This window comes from Suillus paluster, assembly GCF_016628075.1.
Source record: "Suillus paluster strain FC165 chromosome Unknown EDB91scaffold_4, whole genome shotgun sequence".
NCBI classification, from domain to species: Eukaryota; Fungi; Basidiomycota; class Agaricomycetes; order Boletales; family Suillaceae; genus Suillus; species Suillus paluster.
The window spans coordinates 1,217,394-1,236,483 of NW_024537564.1; the positions used below are offsets into that span (position 1 = coordinate 1,217,394).

At 47.8% G+C, this 19,090-nt stretch overlaps 8 protein-coding genes across 8 annotated transcripts; 5 read left to right on the plus strand and 3 right to left on the minus strand.

Annotated features, from left to right (window-relative positions):
- Nucleotides 1–595: 595 nt before the first annotated feature.
- On the plus strand, nucleotides 596–1,239 carry EDB91DRAFT_1044297 (uncharacterized protein; the record flags this gene model as incomplete). The annotated part of the gene is made up of 2 exons (XM_041313116.1): nucleotides 596–681; nucleotides 750–1,239. Coding segments are annotated over 2 exons (576 nt in total), but the record flags the coding sequence as incomplete, so codon positions are not given.
- A 1,183-nt stretch (nucleotides 1,240–2,422) lies between these two features.
- EDB91DRAFT_1103914 (uncharacterized protein) lies at nucleotides 2,423–4,443 on the minus strand (the record flags this gene model as incomplete). The annotated part of the gene is made up of 7 exons (XM_041317366.1): nucleotides 2,423–3,194; nucleotides 3,248–3,483; nucleotides 3,547–3,655; nucleotides 3,722–3,854; nucleotides 3,905–3,949; nucleotides 4,055–4,303; nucleotides 4,360–4,443. The coding sequence occupies 7 exons, from the start codon at nucleotides 4,441–4,443 to the stop codon at nucleotides 2,875–2,877; spliced, it is 1,176 nt and encodes a 391-aa protein (XP_041182785.1). The 3' UTR covers nucleotides 2,423–2,874.
- A 1,348-nt stretch (nucleotides 4,444–5,791) lies between these two features.
- On the plus strand, nucleotides 5,792–8,279 carry EDB91DRAFT_1293770 (DNA polymerase epsilon, subunit B; the record flags this gene model as incomplete). The annotated part of the gene is made up of 11 exons (XM_041324881.1): nucleotides 5,792–6,211; nucleotides 6,269–6,407; nucleotides 6,457–6,631; nucleotides 6,683–6,833; nucleotides 6,886–7,020; nucleotides 7,070–7,197; nucleotides 7,244–7,301; nucleotides 7,351–7,570; nucleotides 7,623–7,930; nucleotides 7,991–8,092; nucleotides 8,142–8,279. Exons 1-11 carry the CDS (start codon nucleotides 6,179–6,181, stop codon nucleotides 8,277–8,279), a joined length of 1,587 nt encoding a protein of 528 aa, XP_041182786.1. The 5' UTR covers nucleotides 5,792–6,178.
- Nucleotides 8,280–10,825: 2,546 nt separating this feature from the next.
- EDB91DRAFT_1103934 (60Kd inner membrane protein-domain-containing protein) lies at nucleotides 10,826–12,387 on the plus strand. The gene is made up of 5 exons (XM_041317367.1): nucleotides 10,826–11,114; nucleotides 11,167–11,328; nucleotides 11,376–11,792; nucleotides 11,844–12,014; nucleotides 12,201–12,387. Exons 1-4 carry the CDS (start codon nucleotides 10,869–10,871, stop codon nucleotides 11,979–11,981), a joined length of 963 nt encoding a protein of 320 aa, XP_041182787.1. The 5' UTR covers nucleotides 10,826–10,868; the 3' UTR covers nucleotides 11,982–12,014; nucleotides 12,201–12,387.
- Nucleotides 12,253–13,385, plus strand: EDB91DRAFT_531461 (clathrin adaptor complex small chain-domain-containing protein). Its single transcript, XM_041327606.1, has 7 exons — nucleotides 12,253–12,434; nucleotides 12,491–12,616; nucleotides 12,671–12,801; nucleotides 12,855–12,871; nucleotides 12,927–12,954; nucleotides 13,007–13,072; nucleotides 13,132–13,385. The coding sequence occupies exons 1-7, from the start codon at nucleotides 12,338–12,340 to the stop codon at nucleotides 13,207–13,209; spliced, it is 543 nt and encodes a 180-aa protein (XP_041182788.1). The 5' UTR covers nucleotides 12,253–12,337; the 3' UTR covers nucleotides 13,210–13,385.
- EDB91DRAFT_1103943 (ribonuclease H-like protein) lies at nucleotides 13,006–15,278 on the minus strand. The gene is given in 10 exon segments (XM_041317368.1): nucleotides 13,006–13,079; nucleotides 13,139–13,205; nucleotides 13,259–13,523; nucleotides 13,577–13,813; nucleotides 13,872–14,181; nucleotides 14,235–14,367; nucleotides 14,387–14,587; nucleotides 14,636–14,839; nucleotides 14,896–15,002; nucleotides 15,046–15,278. The coding sequence occupies 8 exon segments, from the start codon at nucleotides 15,239–15,241 to the stop codon at nucleotides 13,385–13,387; spliced, it is 1,527 nt and encodes a 508-aa protein (XP_041182789.1). The 5' UTR covers nucleotides 15,242–15,278; the 3' UTR covers nucleotides 13,006–13,079; nucleotides 13,139–13,205; nucleotides 13,259–13,384.
- Nucleotides 15,279–15,403: 125 nt separating this feature from the next.
- On the plus strand, nucleotides 15,404–17,622 carry EDB91DRAFT_1293798 (longevity assurance proteins LAG1 LAC1; the record flags this gene model as incomplete). Its single annotated transcript, XM_041324882.1, has 11 exons — nucleotides 15,404–15,477; nucleotides 15,531–15,575; nucleotides 15,627–15,757; nucleotides 15,816–16,165; nucleotides 16,217–16,271; nucleotides 16,318–16,480; nucleotides 16,528–16,606; nucleotides 16,663–16,739; nucleotides 16,777–16,851; nucleotides 16,903–17,040; nucleotides 17,094–17,622. 11 exons carry the CDS (start codon nucleotides 15,404–15,406, stop codon nucleotides 17,209–17,211), a joined length of 1,305 nt encoding a protein of 434 aa, XP_041182790.1. The 3' UTR covers nucleotides 17,212–17,622.
- On the minus strand, nucleotides 17,018–19,078 carry EDB91DRAFT_1103953 (uncharacterized protein). Its single transcript, XM_041317369.1, is given in 9 exon segments — nucleotides 17,018–17,141; nucleotides 17,154–17,607; nucleotides 17,701–17,875; nucleotides 17,926–18,056; nucleotides 18,112–18,387; nucleotides 18,437–18,636; nucleotides 18,688–18,809; nucleotides 18,866–18,996; nucleotides 19,053–19,078. 7 exon segments carry the CDS (start codon nucleotides 18,985–18,987, stop codon nucleotides 17,362–17,364), a joined length of 1,272 nt encoding a protein of 423 aa, XP_041182791.1. The 5' UTR covers nucleotides 18,988–18,996; nucleotides 19,053–19,078; the 3' UTR covers nucleotides 17,018–17,141; nucleotides 17,154–17,361.
- Nucleotides 19,079–19,090: the final 12 nt, after the last annotated feature.

The window sequence follows — 19,090 nt, forward strand, 5'->3', positions numbered from 1 at the left end:
AAAGATATCTATACCATTTTGACGCTGATAGTGTTAGCGTTTAGATGCCAATATAACACTGTCAGGGTTGACTAAAAGGGTCCGGGTAGGTAACTTCCGAAAGGTCCCACGCCGGGAACAAGATGTAAGCATGGACAATGACAATTAGGGGATCGTGTCAAATTATTCACAAATCGCGCCCGAGTAATATGACAGGCTATCATCGCAAATCGTGCCCGAGTAGTGATAGGCTTCTATATGACGTATCTATGTGAAGACACAGGATGTTACCCAAATACCAAACTTGTTCTCACTTATCAGACTGCGCCCGACCAGAAGGACATACTAGATTCAGGCAGGGGTGCAGAAGGTCATATCATGCTCCGTATCGCATTTAGAAGCCTTATAACCCGAAGGAAGCCTTATAACCCGAAGGAAGCCTTATAAACCGAAGACATCTTGACGGTCGTTCTAAGTCTCTCACTCCTCTTGTTCATCCATTCTTTGTATAGACACGTGCCATAATGATTAGCAAGGACTTGTTTAACAGTACCTCCACCAACGTAGAGGTAGCAATCTTTTTGTCACGCTTTTGGACGTATTTGAACCGTGACCTTTACAGTTGTCATGTATCCCAGAGGATACCAGTGGCCTTGAGCGCATCATGCTTGCTGCTCAAGGTGACCTGCAACGACTTCTGAGGTACTGTAATTTTTTGTCTCGGACGCAATCTTGTGTGCTAATAAATGACTCGGATTTGCTATTCGCAGCTCATTTTTTGCTCGGCCAATATTTATTGAGCTCGTTTATGCCAATGGCTCGCCACGGCTGAGACCAGCATCGTCCGAGCATCCCATAACCCAGTCACGGCAGGTACATCTAGTATGTGCTTCTAGAGTCGTCTGCACTGCTACCTCGACCGTCACCATCACAAACCCCGACTTCGAACGTCTATTTCTAGACGATAAATTCCCCATTGGCCAAACATTCCGCAAGATGCAGCGCAACCCACAATTTACCCTCCTTGACGTCCAGACACAGGTCGTCTGTGGCAAACGGGAACTGCGCAGGACGTATACGCTCGAGACGGAGGGTTTCCTCTGTGAGATTCTCGAAGTGTTCCCTGATAGAGACATGTTTGTTCGCGGAGAGGTATGGCTCACTGAGAGCAAGCTGGAGCTCGAAAACAGTTGCGCTGTGGAGAGTCAGGATTTGAAACCCCAGTGGCTTCCTGTCAGCACCGGCAACCCTGTCTGCTAGGGAATCGCTTGTACATGTGGCTTGGCGTTGATGTACTATATATTTGGATACTTGTTGTGTGGTCAATAGATAGATAGATAGATAGACCTAGCATGTCATTATTAATTTAAGGACAGTAGGAGACTCGCGACCAATTACGCTATACGAATGATCAGTGTATAAGGATCCTAACTCCAACTATGTAAAATATACGTACCTCTTTGCCGGTCACTGTTTTCCGCCCAATGAGAATTCACCGACACGCGCGGCGACCTCGTGAAAAGAACAGTCACACTTGACGGATATTAAATTTTCATATTCGAAAGAGTGAGGGGGGGCCCACGTAAATAGGATAGCTGCCCATAACACAAGCACCCGCACCGATTCCTCATCACCGGCATGTTGAAACTCAGGAGTGATGCCAATGGCCAGGAACGCAGGCGCGGAACGATGTGGCGACGTTGGCGGAGCGGCATTGCGGAGTTGAAGGGGTAGACGCCCAGGAACAACAAAAGTTGGGCCTGGTCTGACCAATCCACCTTCTTCGTGAGTGCGCGAGGTTGAATGACAGACGCCGTCCCTTGTCCTGTGTGAAATCGACATGATGGAGAGCTCACATTGGTAAGGCTCAGTCTTTAAATAAGAGACTCCAAGAGGTTTGAAGGTATAAAGATAGCTGGTCCTTTGATCTCGGAGATATTATTTCCATATCATGCAGAGTTCCATCTAACTTGAGTACTTGTCCTGAAATGAGAAAGACACGACCATAGGTTGGGAGACGCAGGTAATCACGATCACATGAGCCACTGGCTTCGCCGTGATTGGCGTAGTAACGCTGGTGTTCAAACGTACTGGAACAAAGTTAGATAACACTGCTCTCGGCGGGTGCCCAGATGTCAAAGCCGCGGAACCACCGAACGATGATGGTGATTGAGGTTTCCAAGCGACCTGACAAAAATGTCCGAAATGCGATCTGGTAGTACCTACGGGTACCTGACTAGTTTCTGCTCCAGAGCTTCTCCTAGCGGCGGCCCTCACCGTGAACCATGTTCCTAGCAAATGCTCATGAGTCGATGTCGGATTGCTCGCATGCAAGTACTGTAAGTAGCATTATCGCTCACCGTGTGACATCCCTGTCAGCGGCAGGACCGTGCAAGTCAGTTGCTCCAGCTGGAGTGGGGCGGAGAGCGCCCGAGTCTCAATACGTGACTCCCATCATTGTCGTCTGATCGTCGGGTATTTGCGGTCTATTACTTAGAGTCTTGGACTCACATTCTACCAAATTTGCAGAGGTACGTCAATTGCCAGATTGATTATTTTTTCTCCACCCACACTTTCATCATCGCCGCTTATTGACGACTTGAGAAGCTGTTGGCTCCTCATTACTTGAGGGCCACCGTCACATTCCTGCCGAATTTGAGACAGACCATCACATTGATCTCGTTATCGAAACTTCGTGCGATGAAACTACAACATTACCGTCACCAATCACCATATCATACTATATCAGCTACAACAATACAACAAGAGTCCGTCGTCTAGTAATGTTCTAATACTGTGAACAATGGAGGAGTATAACAGACTGAAATACAACACACACATGGGGATCATGTACATGTAACAAATTACGACAGAATGACAAGCATGAACTTGGCTTCATGGTGAGGGAGGAACGTCACGTTGGAAAGCAGCTGGCCGTTGCAGGCCTTGCTCGAAGAGGTAATTGCGACGTGCCTTGACGGCTGCGTTAAGCCTGTCCAACATGCCCACAGTGCACTCCCAATCTACACATGCGTCGGTGATGGAAACACCGTGCTTCAGGCCAGAAGGCCCTTCGGCGGGAACATCTTGGCGGCCGCCATTGATGTGCGATTCAATCATGACGCCGGTGATGTTCCTATCACCACCAGCGAGCTGGGAGCAGATATCATCAACCACTTTGGGTTGATTGTTGTGATTCTTCTGCGAATTACCATCTGAACAAATTAAATTAGTTCCCCCGCCGACAACGGCTGAAATTCATGCTTACGGCTGCAGTCAATCATAACGCTAGCATGGTTCATTGGACGTGCCTTCTCAACCGATCTAGCAGCCGCCCTAACGTGTTCAGATGCGAAGTTGGGACCCTTGGTACCACCACGGAGGATGACATGTACATCCTGGTTTCCCCGCGTTTTTACGATAGCAGCGAGACCTTGCTCGGTCACACCCATGAAAGCATGGGGGTTTGACGCGGATCGCATCGCGTCAATAGCAACCGTGACACTATGCCAAGATGACCGTTAGTATACATGTTCTTCAACGAAAACATGAGAAGGGGAGCCGTACCTTCCATCAGTGCCATTCTTGAACCCAATAGGGAAAGAAACACCGGAAGCGAGTTCACGGTGGAGTTGGGATTCCGTTGTTCGAGCTCCGATCGCTCCCCAAGAGATAACTGTGTTTGACAGATCATGAGGTAGTGTCAGAGAGAATGATTGGAAATCGATAAGGCAAGACGTACGGTCAGCAATGTACTGAGGGGAGATGGTATCGAGAAGCTCAGAACCAACGGGGACACCGAGTTGTGTAAGGTCGCAGAGGAGCTGCCTAGCAATTCGGAGACCTTTGTTAATCTTGAAAGAACCGTCGATGTCCTGCAGAAAGATATAGATAGAAACACAGGCAAAAAAAAAGATTGACTGACGGGGTCATTGATGAGACCTTTCCATCCGACAGTAGTTCTAGGTTTCTATTGATAGGGTATAGATAAGTATATGTCAGGGACAAATGTTCGCCTGGCGAACCTCGCTAGAGTGATAACGTTAGCAGAAGCATAAGAGAGGGACAGGAGCACGCACAAGTACGCGCGCATCACAATGAGCAAATTATCCCATGAAGGAATTTTGGATTTAAGCAGGTTGGCATATTCAATTGCCTGCTCTGCAGAGTGAATGGAGCACGGGCCAACAATGACGAGAACACGGTCGTCTTGACCCGCTAGAATGCGAGCAGAATTGTAACGGGAAGCTGCGATGGTGATCTGTGAAGCTACGTTGGGCTGAATTTCATGCCTGAGCAAAGCAGGCTGGACCAGGGGGTCATACTATAAGTTTTGATGAGTGACGAATCGAATGGCAGAGCAGTAGGTAGGACACATACTCCGATGACACGTCTATCCTGGATGTATTGCTGCAGCTTCTGGTTGTCATCGACGTCGGGAATGGGGGTAACGTTGTAGGCCATTGCAAAGCAGGGGAAGCACAGGTAAATAGTTTACACAGGGAAATGAGGGGTTGCCTTAAGGAGAGAAAGTCAGCGGGTTTTTATAGCACATACAAGGCCGAGTAGAAGCGTCGAGACGAGTCATTTCGTAAACAACGTTCGCTAAGTTAGTCCGTGCACTCAGTCACTCAGTCACCGAGCGCGTCTGGCAGCCAGGCTAAGCAGCTAACTGACTGCATCCGCTTACCGTCTAATGCAAATTGATTTTAAATGTTTCTCACCCCCTCGCAATCAAATGACAGCAGACGTATTCAATAGGTCCGGGCCCGTGAAGAAAATCCGTTCACATGGACACTATACTGGTCTGCTGGAGCTACAGACTCAAAAAGCTCGCACCACATACAAATGACTGGTGCTGCCACTATACCTTACTACCAACCGCAGGACTTCGTGCCGTCACCGTGACTATTTCAGAAACTCGTTCGGACCTGCCTGCAGTCAGTTGAGTCTAACTCAACATACGACGTAGTGTTGCCACGAAGAGTGATATTGCCCATTATACGACCTAGATATCCCTAGATATCAACCTCGATTCAGTGGCACCGGACGTGGACCCTATGTCCCGGCGGGGACTCTTCTCGGTGAAGGTGCCGCCGATAGAGCTCAAAAAGTTGAGAGATCTCGATCAGTGGACGGCGCCAGGGCGGAGTGAAGAGTTGCTGAAAAGGTTATAGTTCAATTTTGGCTTAACAGCGCTGACTCCTGACGCGATAACCGGTACTTGACGTTGACGAAACGAAAAACGTGTGTAATCTACAAAATAGAATGAACCTGCGACTCGGAGCACCATAAGTACGTAGCAGAGATATGATGATATCGGGATCAAGTTTCATAAGTAAAACCTAATACTCGATGAATTCAAACTGCTTATCGAGTGTCGATCGAGCGGACTTTGCATGCAGCCGAGCGTGTAGCGTTATGTGAAAGGGAAGGCCTCTCTCAGTTAGGTTAGGCGTGCAGCGATATCCTGCTCGGGTCGCGACTGGACACGAGCAGCCTATCTCTGGCTCCCGAGACGAAGATTGGCGAGGTCGCGAGTTGTGTCCTTGATATGACGACATACAATAATGTCTGGACACCGGCTATAATACAATACCTATGTCGCTGCCGCCGATCAGTAAAATGCGTGGAATAATTCTAAGCTTCTTCTAAGAGGGCCACGCACTGCAAACAATCGAAGTGCTCGTCTCTGATATGATTTTGGGACTCGACCGGCACGCATAATTGATATCGCTCTCCTTGGATGTTAACGCTGAAATGATGGTGATCCAGGCCAAAGCTTCATCAGGTTGGCTGTCAGCATCCATTACGCTAGGAAAAATGCTTCGTAAAATAACGGCACTGACTTGACGGTTCGCTTCCGAATATCACAAGTCTTCTTTGCCTCGAGGATTGGAGCTTTAAGCATGGCTATCCACAACCCTCAACTTCATTTCCGATTGGTAGCTTATTGTTCCACTTGATCAGAAGTTTACAAGAGATGAGTGCCGCGAATGATGCTGTGGCCGACCGTTTTCCTGATTACTAGTAGGCATTGAGCAGGAACAAAATGGTACCTTACTGCATTATGTACATCCGAGAGTTAGAGACCGGAGATTGAAATTCTCTCAGCGTCCCGTGACGTCCTGAACGCACGCGTCGATTATGATCGAAAGTCATTATCCTCTTGTTTCTTGTAGGAGCAGGGGCTGCAGGGATGGCCGATGCTCGCCAACTCATAATAATCAAGGTTTAAAGCTCCATCATAACTATTGATACTTGTTGCTGATTGCATTCCCAACGAAAGGTTTTTCGCAAATACAGCCATTCACTAGGTCCAGATGCTCTGCAATTTCTGGAAGAAATCCTTGAAAGACATGATATAGCGGACAATGACGTGGAGTTCTCAATCGAGACCATTGCAAGGGAGTATAACAAACAAGATGGTGACGCGTTTATGAAATCACTCGGTTTTCGTAAGGCTAACTAAAACAGATGCTGCGATGAAAGTTTCACTAGACATCTTGCAGAGAGTCTACGACGCGTTGCAGGACCAAGGCAATGCGGGGGAAGCAGAAGAACTATTAGATCCTGATAGCCATCTCTACTTTGTGGATGCATTTGAAATGCCATTGTGGCACTGGTCGCAGGAAAGAGGGTCATTCGAGAAGTGTGTTCGTAATATAGCAAGCTCTCAACTTTGGATCTCATTTCAAATCAGATCTTCCAGCCCTCTTACTGTTGCAGGGAGCGCAGACTCACGAATAGCGGCAGTACGCAACCGACTGCATATAATCAAGCAGAGTATCCTGCGGAACGAACACTTCTCCCCGTCTACTCTTCCATCTCGAGACCGAGAACATCTTGTCACGGTACATATCAGTCTGATTTCGAGGGGATAACGCTGACCTATGGCCCGATCAGCTCAAATCCACAAAGCAGCTGCTCGGTAGAGCCGGCGAACGCTTCTTACTCTTGGGAATGCTTGCGCACAACAAAGAAGGTAAGTTGTGCTTGGAAGATGCAGACGGAAGCGTTGAACTTGATTTATCCAAAATGGTAACAAACCTATGACCTCAAGATGACGTTTCTCTTATGACTTTGTTAGGACGAACCAGGCGAAGGATTGTATACGGAGGGGTGCTTCGCCCTTGTCGAAGGTGAATACACTGAAGATGGCATCCTCGAGGTTGTAGCTATGGGACAACCTCCCTGCGAGGATCGGGAGACTGCCAGGTATATTGTTCTAATTTTTGACATCGTGCTTGCTGACCTCTAATAGGTCAATCTACGGTCACATTGATTTCTTGGGGCAAGGTTCAACCTCCCTACTTGAAGATGTGTGTTATCCTGGCTTCTCGGTGCGTACTGAAGTTAACCCTGCTGCAGTCACAGTTCGCCCGTCGGATTCGTGAAGAACTCTCCGACCTCTATTTCTTCTTCCTTTCAGATGTTTGGCTAGACCACCCTCAAAGCCTCGTTGGACTTCAGAAAATGTTCGACAATTGTATCGAGAACAGCTTTATACCTAAGGTCATCGTTATGTGCGGTAACTTCACGAGCAAATCAATAATGCAGGGGAGTGGTAGAGACATCCAGCGTTATCAAGGTTCGTGCAGGTAGATTCATGATGGTGCTCAATGCTCACTCCAATTGAACAGAAAACTTCGATTCCCTAGCCGACTTGATAGCATCCTACCCGCAAATTACTCGAGAAACGCACTTCGTCTTTGTTCCAGGACCTCTGGATATCACGGGCAGCAGTACCCTTCCCCGCAGACCAATCTTATCTACCTTCACGTCCCATCTTCGCAGCAAGATTCCAAAAGTTCACTTCACCAGCAATCCTTGCCGATTGAAGTTTTTTGGTCAGGAAGTTGTGATATTCAGGGAGGATACCATGGCACGAATGTTGAGAAACACGATTGGCATAAAACCAAATGTCACTGGTGAAGATTTGAGACGATATGTACGTACAAAATTTGCATTCGTGGGCCAACATTACTGACCTTGGGTTTAGTTGGTCCAGTCGATACTAGACCAAAGCCACCTTATCCCACTTACTACACATATTCAACCTGTATTACCAGACTTTGATCATGCACTCCGACTATACCCTCTTCCAACCGCCGTAAGCAGTTGTCTCATTGCGATATCACTGTGACATAACGCTCTGCTAGGTGATTCTGGCCGACAAGTACGAGAAGTACAAGTTGACGTATTCAGGATGTCACGTATTCAATCCTGGAGGGTTTGTTGGCAATTCTTTTTCTTTTTCTACATATAGCCCTGCCGAGAGGAGTTCTGAAGAAGGGTAAGTGATCCGACTAGCTTGTATGAGATCGAACCTGATGCTGTTGCATCAGTGTGCTCGATATTGAGCAGGAAGACTAACTCGAGATTGGTGGTCGGGGTAGCAGGGATGTTCATCAATTCCAATTCTTAGGATCCGCCCAATGCAATTAGTACCCCAGAGAAGCCGTCATTTTCGCAACAACAATATTTATGGCCACTTCAACACGAAAACTAAGCCATAGACTCTTTCTCTCTGATGCAATCATTGAGAGGTCGAACGGCCATGATTGAGGCAGAATTGAAAGAAATAGCCGAAGTCGCGCAGAACTGTTGAAACACTGCTCCTTGGTGAGGTGCCGGCTGCGTTCTGCCGTGTGATGGCTAAGGAATGAGTTGGACTATCTTCGTTCGATAGTCTGTCTACGAAACTGGGACGCATATATGAACGTCGCGCCAGCTCCCTTCTCGCTGAACAAGCATTCTCCGAGACAAACATGCAAGAAAGTACTTCACAGAATCAATGTATTGCGCTTCATTCACTGTGCGTCCCTTCCGTCAACCTGAACCGCTCAGAACCCCACATTCATCGGTACCAGTAGAACTTCTGCAGCGGGTATTCTTGCTCATCGATAAAAACTCACCGTCCTTCTATTTTCTCATTTGGAGATGGGCCACCATCTCAGCCAATTTTGCTAGCCCTCCCCTAGTCTTCGCCCGGGTGGGTCGCCTTTGGCGAGTCATTGCACATTCAACGCCCGAGATATGGTCTCGCATCCAGGTCACGCTTCCCGGGGGACATAAACTATTGCTTCCAAGACCGTGTCCCCTGCTTAAGAGCCTCCTTTCCGAGATGGGGCGTTAGGAGACGGTTGCTTTAGACAGATCCTTAGGTGTTGTATCCGACACACCGAAGTCGAAATCCTTGGAGTGTTGCCGGTTAGATCTTCATTGCACCAAATCTCTGCAGCCTGCGCGCCGTTGGTTCATTCTTCCGTGCCGTGCCCAATCCCACCGATGCCTCTGTGATGCACCACGCTTCAGCGATGTTTCCTCGTCCAGAAACTATGATCGCGACAGAAGTAACTGAAGTGGGATCTGGATCTTGCAACGTGCACGCGGTAGACTTTCAGGCGGCCACATTGTCGAGCAAAGTTGATATGGTTACCGTTGAGCCGCTGCTCTCGGTTGTGAGGGAGGTTACTATCCGCGAGGAAGCACTCCGCTGTCATGGCTCGTGCAATTCTAGTTTTTTTTAAACTTGCTTCAGACCAGTGAACCGGTCACTACGCATTGAAACTTGCCAGGAAAAGGGAATTTGAAGCTACAAATGGTACAGTACACACGATGAGTCATGCATTCCGTTACTTGAGGTATCACATCGGCTTTGGCCTGAGTGAACTTCAGCATGTACATCATCATCAGATGATCATTCAACAGCGATAGTTCATTTCTTACCCGGCGCAAGTACTAACGCAACATTACCACAGCGCTGGGGAACGGGCGTGGACGACTACCACAGTCAACCCCAAGTCTCCAGCCGACAAAGCGCCGGCATCAAACGCTTATGAGAGAGATGTTCGACAGGCGCACAAAGCCTTCCAATGAATAACAACCTGCTGCCAGTAGAAGGGCAGAAGGGCAAGGAGTCCTCCAGCTCATGCTGATGTTCTGTTTGGGGCCGTTAGGATGTCGACTTGAACGAGGGGTATTCGAGCAACTCGCTTACTGTAACACTCGAGCCGCAGACAGCGCACGTTGCTAAGGAGGCATGCTGCTCTGTCTGAAACACGCAGCCTCAGTTAGATATGCCATTTTGGCACCGAGTTCAAGTGCGAATCTGATTCTGTGAGGCAATGATATTACTTCGACGAGGTATTATAGCTCATTGAGAGTGCGTACAGTATCTCGTTGCGTTGTCGTCGAGGCGTCGGTGTGTAACTATAGCATAGTCATAGCTGCGTCAATAGCATTTGTTTGGTGCGAAACTGGCGCAGGCCTAGTTGTGTCCCCGCATAGCAATCAAACTTGTCCATGAAGACACAGCGACATCGGTTGACGTGTGACAACCAGGCCACATTCATCGGCAGATCAACTATGAAGCTTTGGGGACTTGGGGCCCTCCTGTACTTGGAGCGCAAAGTCATATCGTATCCAAGTTTGTGGCAGGACCACCTATCGATGCGGGGCCATTGAAGTTGTATCACTGCGATCAGCTATCCGTCAAACATAAATCTGAATGGCAAGAGAGAATACTTATCTGAGACTTCATCTCCTGTATCAGGGCGCCAGAGAGAAGTATCTGACTATCGAGAACTCAGTCCGCCATGCATGAATGCATGATATCCTAGTAGGACAACCTGATCTCGAAGCAAGACGGCTTAACACTGGCAGGATCGAGACTTATAGGAATCTGTCTGTTATTAGTTTTGGACGCCTAGACAAAGATACTCTTTGCAACTTGAATACAGATATTTGAAGGCCTAAGTGCTTAGGCCTTCAAATATTTGTATACACAAGGGGGAGCAAGTGAAAATTAAAGTTTCTATTGACTATTTACATAATTGCATACCTTTTGAATCACCACTGTTCTTTGAATTCGTTCATGCTCGTTCATGCTCGCTCACTGCTCTGCACGACGAGCAGTCAACATTCTTCACCGACCATGCTGGACAGTCCAACCTCGTAGCCCACTCCACTTCCAAAGACGAACGCTCGTTAGCATCGAGACATTTACAAATGGGTTTCTGGATCTAGCCACCGCTCTACCTTTACCTCCGTCCTTACCTCCGTATTCCACGACTATCATCATCTGCACGGTCGTTTCGCGTCTCATCTTGACCGTACCATTTTCAATATGGGTGTGTTTTTCTCGTTGAGCCCGTATGTCGTTAATCAAATTTCTCCTCTCAGGCAAAGCAAAGACAGCGGCGCGCGGAGGAAGAGGTCATGCCCATAATCAACTCTTTAAAATCTGGTGTATCAAAACTAGTTTTCGCGGAAATGCAAAAAGCTGGTGTTCGCGGTACGAAGGAACAAATACAAGCAGCCCATGGCAAACGCGTCAAGCAACTCGTGAGTCATCGGGTATTTCTCTCGCTCCAGTCTAACACTCTCTACAGTTGACCATACGTCGAAAACAACTCTTCTCGAAATACCGCTGTAGTCCTGGACTGACGATGGCGGTACCTGTTATCACACAGCTCCCGCTGTTCATGGGGTTTTCAATAGTGCTCAACCGGTTGTCGCAAGCACCCACTCCATTTGACTCCGAGTCATTCTTGACGCTCTCCACCCTCGCGCACGCAGACCCTACAGCTACCCTTCCAATTGCGCTAGGTCTCATCACTCTAGCCAATGTCGAAAGTTCACGCTGGTTCATAACCGAGGAGCAACGCGAGCGGCAGGAAAAAGTTCAGAAGTGGAAAGAAGATCGCGTTGCACGAGGGGAGACGGTCATCGAGCCTCAGAAGATCATTAAATCTGCGTTGAGAGTGATCTCTATTGGCCGTATCGTTGTCGCGACCATGGTGCCAGGAGTAAGCATACCTTCGGCTTTCCTCGCACGTTAGCTCAACCGTATTATCCAGGGCGTCGTTCTCTACTGGGTCACCTCAGCTACTTTTGGTTTGGTGCAGACATGGATCATGGACTATTGGGAACTACGGAGAAAGCAAAAGCTAGCTTTGGTATCTCCTAAAAAGACACCAGCAGCCAAGCAACGATGATGTCGGTTTGCACCGCTGCATGCATGGATATTGGTGAGTTACATTGTTTCAAACCATCATGGTTGGGCGGAATGACTATAAACGTGGTATCGAGGGACCACCACGTAACCCTTCCAAGGAAGTTGGTCGGTGGTTCCTATGAATGTTTCTTGATCTAATATGACCGCCCTCTCGAGTGTCTCATCCATATACTCAGGAAGTTGATGAAATCTTTTGCAGGTCCGAGGCCAAGTCGATCTGTCTGGATGGTTGGTTCAGGTGGCTAATGGGCTTCGGGAAAATACCACATGCGGTCGAGAATGCGATTATCATCTCCTAGAGAATACTATTAGAAACTAGGGCTTTGGATACCTTACATGTATTATTGTAACCAAGTAAGACCTCAAATATTAGCACAGCCACAAGGCAGCACCGTCATCATGATCAACTACATCCTGCTCGTATCACGACAAGGCCCGTCAGCTTCCTCCAAACTGTCGAAGTAGTGTTATTGACTTGTGAGACGCCAGGCAAAGTTCGTCTTGCGAAATGGTTCTCGACCATGCCGCCCAAGACGAAAGCCAAGATCGTAAAGGACGTTACTCAGCTCGTCCTGGCTCGGCGCACGCGGATGTGTAATTTCCTGGAGTACAAGGGTGAGTTTCTATGTGATGTATAGGAAAGTGAGGGAGTTAACCCTGATCACACAGACACCAAGGTCGTGTACCGCCGATACGCGTCGCTGTTCTTCGTTTGTGGGATTGCCTCAGGGGATAACGAACTCATTACACTCGAGATTATTCACCGCTACGTCGAAGTTTTGGACCGATACTTTGGAAATGTGCGTTTTTCTTATTTCCAGGATGAAATACTCATTGAACGTGTGTCGTTTAGGTATGTGAGCTGGACCTGTACGTTTGGAAAATGTCGTAGCAAGCGGGACCTTTGTTCACCGTTTTGTATCAGCATCTTCAATTTCCAGAAAGCTTATGCGGTGCGTTTCTATCTTCTGATCTAACCAGTGGTCTCCTTATATTACGCGATAGATCCTGGACGAGCTCATAATCGCAGGAGAGATGCAAGAATCGTCCAAGAAGTCAGTCCTGCGCGTGGTCAGTTCTCCATTGTTGTTTCGCATGGAACTTTTGAATGGATTGAATGCACGACGCAGGTCACGCAATCGGATAGTGTCGAAGAGCAAGAGTCCTCCGAGGACATCATAGGTCGTTTGGGAGCTGCACGCGGTTAGATTTCATTTTCTTTCCTGTAATGCTGGCTATATCTATAGCATTTCAAGGCCCATTGATCCGCTGAAAGCTACAGTCGGCGGCTTAGGAAGGCATGGCACAGATGGTGTCTGGATAGTGGATGTCTCATACCTGAGAGGTATGCGTGGGTGATACCAACAACAGTAGTGGCAGTATCTACGTCTTGGCAGTCGGTTTTAGCTTGTTCAGGACATACCACCTCACAAGATCAAGTGTTGCTACAGAGTCCTCCACTGAAGAATGCCCGCTTGTTCCTCCACCAGCCTGGATTGTGAGACCAAGGTGTTCTTTCGCCCTGATATAATTTTGTCAAAAAGATTGTATGGAGCCAGATGAGAAAGGACTTACAGGTCCCTCAAAGAACGTCGATATGGAGGACCTGCGCGATGGGGGAAGATAATGGCTGTATCAACACACTGATGATGAACTATCCGAAGTGTGTTGAGATCATTGTGAAGGGCATGCCCGATGACGATCGTATCACGGTTGATGAACGCGTCAAGGGATTTGCGTACAGAAGACAACGAGAGCGCAGCTTGCACATGCTCTTCCTGGGTAATACCGGAGAATCGTGTATTGTAGTCTCTGTAGAAATGATGGGTAAGTTTAAGATCGCAAGCACCGAGAATCGGAAATAACTGACACGACTTCGACTCCATCATCCATCCTCACTAATTCATCAAAAACTTGTTTCCCGGAACCATCGACTACCGAAACACGGGCGACGCGCATACCTCCAGTCGTGTAAATCATCTCACAATCTAAAGCCACGACATCTAAGGCTGTATCGGTTGAATCCATCTCCGTGTCGGTGACTGATGGACGGGTAAACGAGAATGCATGGCGTGAGTGCAAGTCTGCTGCTATAGACTCATAAAAGACGTGTGGGCCTCTAGTACATCCGCCTTCCTCCGCTGGCTTAGAGCAGCAAGAATAGGAACGCAGACGCTCTCCTTCAAGGAATGTCAATGAACAGGTCGCTGCGGATGCTACGAGAATTGATTACCGTTGACTTTGTGCGTGAAAAGCCTTCCCCAATGATGATGACATTCTTCTGATGTAGGATTACTTTTGACCATGTACGACTGGGTGCATCGTTCGCATTGAATAATTTTGCCTTCAGGCACTCGGTTGGTCGCCTCCAATCCCTTCAGGTACTTCGGTAATAAAGCCCCACGACTGCATGTCCTCTAAAGACATGACAAGTGGTTTGAGAAGATCTCGGGTTACCCGGAGATTATCTAATTTCTTCCTGGACTCTGCGCGAGCCGCCAAATCTTCTTCAGTGCCTACAGATAGATGTGATGTAGACGTCGGTATTGGACGTCGCTTCAAAGCTGCTATTGAATTTATAACGGCCTAAATCATGATTTAAAATAGGGCGAACTGGCAACGAATAGTGCGCACGTTGCGATATGTCAACTTAGTGGACTTGTTATAGACTTGTTCCTCCTGACGAAGTGCATGCTCAGATGCAATGGTCGGGTTTAATGGCAGTATAGAGTCGTAAAGGACGACAAAGTGCTCGTACAGCGTCTTCAGCATTGCTTGACGGACTGGGAGAGCGACTTGAGATTGTGCGGGATTAATTCTAAGGATTGGTACGCCGGTCTGTACAAGGCGATCAATAAATTTCAGTCTCGAGACCGTCAATTTGTATCGCGTACACTAGTGTGCGATGTGGCAGGAACGGCAACTGGCTTCTGTGCGGTGCCAACTCTTAGACGCTGTGTTGGGGGTCCGCTGGGATTCCCATTGCTACCAGAAGGTAGTCCTTGAGCGAGGTTATGAAAATGGTCGCTTTGACGGCGTCGCACGAGGTACTACATCGGCAGACGGTTTGGCTATTTTCTGTGGGATGGGGACGGGAGACGGTTCATGGACTGGGATGTTAAGCGAATTGTGGGATGGCAAATCTGAGCTATGTGAAAATATACATGATGGTCGACTGCAATTATTTCTCTCTGGACATGACAATGATTGAAAAAGACCGAAAGGTGGAGAACATAACATCTAAGGAGAAGGAGGAGGAGAAGGTACTTGGTGTTAGATGACATAATCAAGAAGTACTTCATTTCGGCTCGGTGAAAGTTTAAGCAAAGTTGAACTACAACGCTCTAGTGAATATTTTTGGCGTCTCTTCTGCTCATCGACACGCTTCACATATTTAGAGCTATGGACGCGCACGGCTCTCCAAACGAGAAACTTCTCAAAAGACGCCCTAGAGCTCATTCTTTGCGTCATATAGAGTATGTCTCACCTGCTAGTCTCAAATAATATAAATCTTAACTCCCTCCCCCAGGACTGACACAGGACACCACCTACCAAGTTCCTTCATGGATAAGACGTGAGTCTCGTTTTCATTCGTGACATTGTCTGTTGAAATATTACTTGACAGACCAGCGGGATCCGATACACCAGAGTCTTGCAACTCCCCCGTCCTCGTCGCGAGTCGTAGTTTCCTCAGCCTCAAAACCAGAGGAGGCTTGGCCGAAGACCTCCTCACCGGTAGATGGATCGTAAATCCAGGTACGTCCTTCTTTCTCCTATGACTTTTTCAGGTTGAACGATTTATTTTATTTCATAGTCTCGTCCTTCAAGTTGCTTATGATACCCATCTTACTGTACATCAACTGGGAGTTATTGGGTCCTTACGTTGCTCCAAATTTGGCCAATCCAATCACCCCTCTTCTCTTCATATCCTACCCCATTCCTGATTCATCTCCCGACGACCCTCGCTATGCTAAAGGCTATCTAGACCTAGCTTTTCTTGCATTCCATATTGTTTTCTACTCTTTCTTACGCCAATTCATCACTATCATCCTTTGTCACCCCATCGCTCGCTACTTCGGCATAAAGAAGCAAGGCAAACTCGACAGGTTCGGGGAACAAGGCTATGCTCTCCTGTACTTTGCGGTCATGGGTGCCTGGGGCTACGTAAGTTCATCAGTCTATCATGCACCATACGTTTTCTAAACTCGACCCAAGCGCGTCATGGGTCAACTTCCTACATGGTGGTTTCGCACTGAACATTTTTGGATTGGTACGCGACTTTCCTTGACTATGTTCTTGTCTGACCCTTATTCCAGGATACCCTCACTGGCAGATGAAACCCGAACTCAAACGTTACTTCCTGATGCACGCGTCTTACTGGTGTCAGCAGCTTATCGTGCTGCTTCTAGGCCTTGAGAAACCGCGCAAGGACTACAACGAGCTTATCATGCATCACTTCGTCACCCTATGGCTAGTTGGGTATGTTTCGAAGTACTACAACTTCAAAACCATCTGATCTTGGACAGCTGGGGCTATCTCTGTAATTTGACTTTGATCGGAAATGCTATCTACATGAGTATGGATATCCCGGACGCTTTCCTGGCTGTTCGTTTTTCAGACTGACTGATGCGTTTCCATGATCTGACCGTTACTATCAACAGTTCTCCAAGCTGCTCAACTACATGGGATGGCACAGACTCAAAGTTGCTTCCCTCGTAGTTTTCCTCGTCGCGTGGACGTGAGTCCTCTTTTCGTGTTCATTTTCAATCTCTAAGCCCTTCAGTTACTTCCGGCATTGGCTTGAACCTCGTCATCCTCTGGTCTGTATGGTTCGAGTTCGATCTTATCGAGTATGTACTTTTTTTACTTGTCAGATCCTCTATTTTACTGATTCCCTGCAGCGAGAGCAATCGTGTATGGGCCCCGGACACTGGCGCCTGGCTCGTATGGTGGATGAAATACCAGATGGTGTTTCCCATCTCCATCCTTCAGATGCTCAATATTTTCTGGTACTATCTTATTTGGCGCATCGTGATAAGGTCATACACATAGCCTTTGTCTTTTCGCCGCTCATTGCTGTTTCTATTCACAGATCCTTGAGGGACGTCGAGGTTACAGATGTCCGATCTGATGACGAGGATGATAGCGATGACGATGACGATGACGATGACGATGACGAGGATGATTCAAAAGACACTAAGGAGGACTAGCTGGATATTTACTACTGACGACCTCTATCTGTGCGAGTCTCCAAGACAGCACACATTGCTATCATGTCATTTGAGTACTACTAGGGATACAACAAACCACGATGCGTTTCAAGAAAGTACAATCGCGGTGCGCTAGAAACATCTATTTCATCACGCAGGCGTCTCAGCCTGAACTTCATCTGCCTGGATTTTGGTTTTGTCAATCATAGGTAGAAGACCTTCCATGTCTGAATAATCGCTATCTTCTTCCCAGGCCTCGAATTTGACCTTCACTCCAGCCCCGGTCTGGGGTGCAGTGGGATAGGCGGTGTTACCTGTTCGGTTGGGCCACCTCTTCTCCCTCTGCATGTCTAGAGGCTCGTTGGAGGCCATTTCCTTGATTGCGAGCAAAGTGTACTGAAGATATCGTTAGTCAGCCTTGTCATGAGCTAAACAGATGCGAACGTACATGTGCATCATTACCTGCGTTGTGCAGGAATGAAGCGGAACCTGCAAGTGCCTACATACTCGCTCCAGAGATCGTCTGTTGTGTCCTCCTTCGCCTTCCAGCGCGGCAAATAGGTCGGACGTATCTAATACGAAGACGCCGCTAGTAGGCTTTGCGTCGGGAAGCAAGAAGTTGAGATTTGGCAGGTCTGCGTTGACGGCGGGAGATTTGAGGTATCTAGAAAGGGTATGAGTGGTGAACTTCTGAACTGCGAATCATCCTCTTACTTGATGTCCTGATTATTATCGTGAAAAATCAAGAACAGTGGGCCATCCCTTTGGAGGTCAGCGACTAGGTTCTGGATACGGGTCCTGAACGTTGCTCTATTGACGATCTCGCTGTCCCCGAATGAAAAGTGCTAGATCGTTTACACTAGGTTCAGTCACAGGCCAACAAAATCACGCCTTTCCTACCTCGCGATTGTTCTGGACGAATGTATTCGTATAATGGCGGTATTCTTTCACGATGAGATGACCTTGTTCTTCGACTGGCTGGCCATCGATCCACCGGACAAAGCTCCATCCAAACTCAGTGAGCATGGTGTGGTCCCTGTCCCATGCTTCGAAGTCCAGAGCACACCAGACGCCGACTTTCTCTGCCCACAACGTGCGGACTCGTTCAAAAATCTCACGACGCGTTTTGAGCATCGGGTCTGCTCCTTTCAGACGTTTGTTATTCTTTTCTATTTGCTAGAGGTTCGTGCAGTCAGAAGCTACGCGCTGAGGCGACTGAACATACCTTGAGAGAACCCTTGAGCTCCTCTTTGGTCTTGAATGTGACGGGGGAGACGTGGCGAAGGCTAGATTCGGTTAAAAGACAGTCGGAGTAAGGAAGCGATATGAGGCTTTTGGTAAGACCCATGGCATGCAGCCAGTATCTCAAGTATTCCACCTGAGCTGAGGACAAGAGCAATCTCGTCTCAAAGTTCTGCAGTGTCCCTAAATGTAGATAAGGGATAGGACGCTGCCCAACACATCGATTTCAATTACCCAAGTAGAGTTCGGCACCATCGACACCCTCTTTGTGGAGGGGATGATCTGGATGAACGAATGCATCTTGAGTTAAAGTCGCCTTCAAGGGACTGCGATCTTCCTCTGGTAAGGCTTGATGCCTATGCAATCCACGACTTTTCTGTCAGCGATTTGTTATCCACCAGATCTATCGTACCATTCAAAGAAAATATCAGTATAACGATAATATCCTGTAATAACTGGGGCAACCATCGGTAAAGGAGCAAAAGGTAACGTACAAGGGTTAGATCGCGGCGGTGGACTTTTCTTATTTTCCATAAATGGAAAGTATGTTCGATTTCAGCCCGCTCCGGCCATTCATTCACGTTCACCGCTCCTCCTAGCCATACATCACATCATAAACCATAGCCTACTCTTTCTC

Excerpts from the sequence above, each read along its gene's own strand:
- EDB91DRAFT_1103953 (XM_041317369.1), bottom strand. The coding sequence starts at position 18,987 with ATGGAAAATAAGAAAAGTCCACCGCCGCGATCTAACCCTTGTACGTTA. Across the intron at positions 18,388-18,436 it reads AGCTCAAGGGTTCTCTCAAG|CAAATAGAAAAGAATAACAA; the intron begins GTATGTTCAGTC and ends ACGAACCTCTAG. Across the intron at positions 17,876-17,925 it reads GATAATAATCAGGACATCAA|ATACCTCAAATCTCCCGCCG; the intron begins GTAAGAGGATGA and ends TACCCTTTCTAG.
- EDB91DRAFT_1103943 (XM_041317368.1), bottom strand. The coding sequence starts at position 15,241 with ATGTTATGTTCTCCACCTTTCGGTCTTTTTCAATCATTGTCATGTCCA. Across the intron at positions 14,588-14,635 it reads CTAAGTTGACATATCGCAAC|GCCGTTATAAATTCAATAGC; the intron begins GTGCGCACTATT and ends ATCATGATTTAG. Across the intron at positions 13,524-13,576 it reads CGACGTTCTTTGAGGGACCT|GGCGAAAGAACACCTTGGTC; the intron begins GTAAGTCCTTTC and ends AAATTATATCAG.
- EDB91DRAFT_531461 (XM_041327606.1), top strand. The coding sequence starts at position 12,338 with ATGTATTATTGTAACCAAGTAAGACCTCAAATATTAGCACAGCCACAA. Across the intron at positions 12,435-12,490 it reads CCTGCTCGTATCACGACAAG|GCAAAGTTCGTCTTGCGAAA; the intron begins GCCCGTCAGCTT and ends GTGAGACGCCAG. Across the intron at positions 13,073-13,131 it reads AGAAGTCAGTCCTGCGCGTG|GTCACGCAATCGGATAGTGT; the intron begins GTCAGTTCTCCA and ends TGCACGACGCAG.
- EDB91DRAFT_1103934 (XM_041317367.1), top strand. The coding sequence starts at position 10,869 with ATGCTCGCTCACTGCTCTGCACGACGAGCAGTCAACATTCTTCACCGA. Across the intron at positions 11,115-11,166 it reads CCGTACCATTTTCAATATGG|GCAAAGCAAAGACAGCGGCG; the intron begins GTGTGTTTTTCT and ends TTCTCCTCTCAG. Across the intron at positions 11,329-11,375 it reads GCAAACGCGTCAAGCAACTC|TTGACCATACGTCGAAAACA; the intron begins GTGAGTCATCGG and ends CACTCTCTACAG.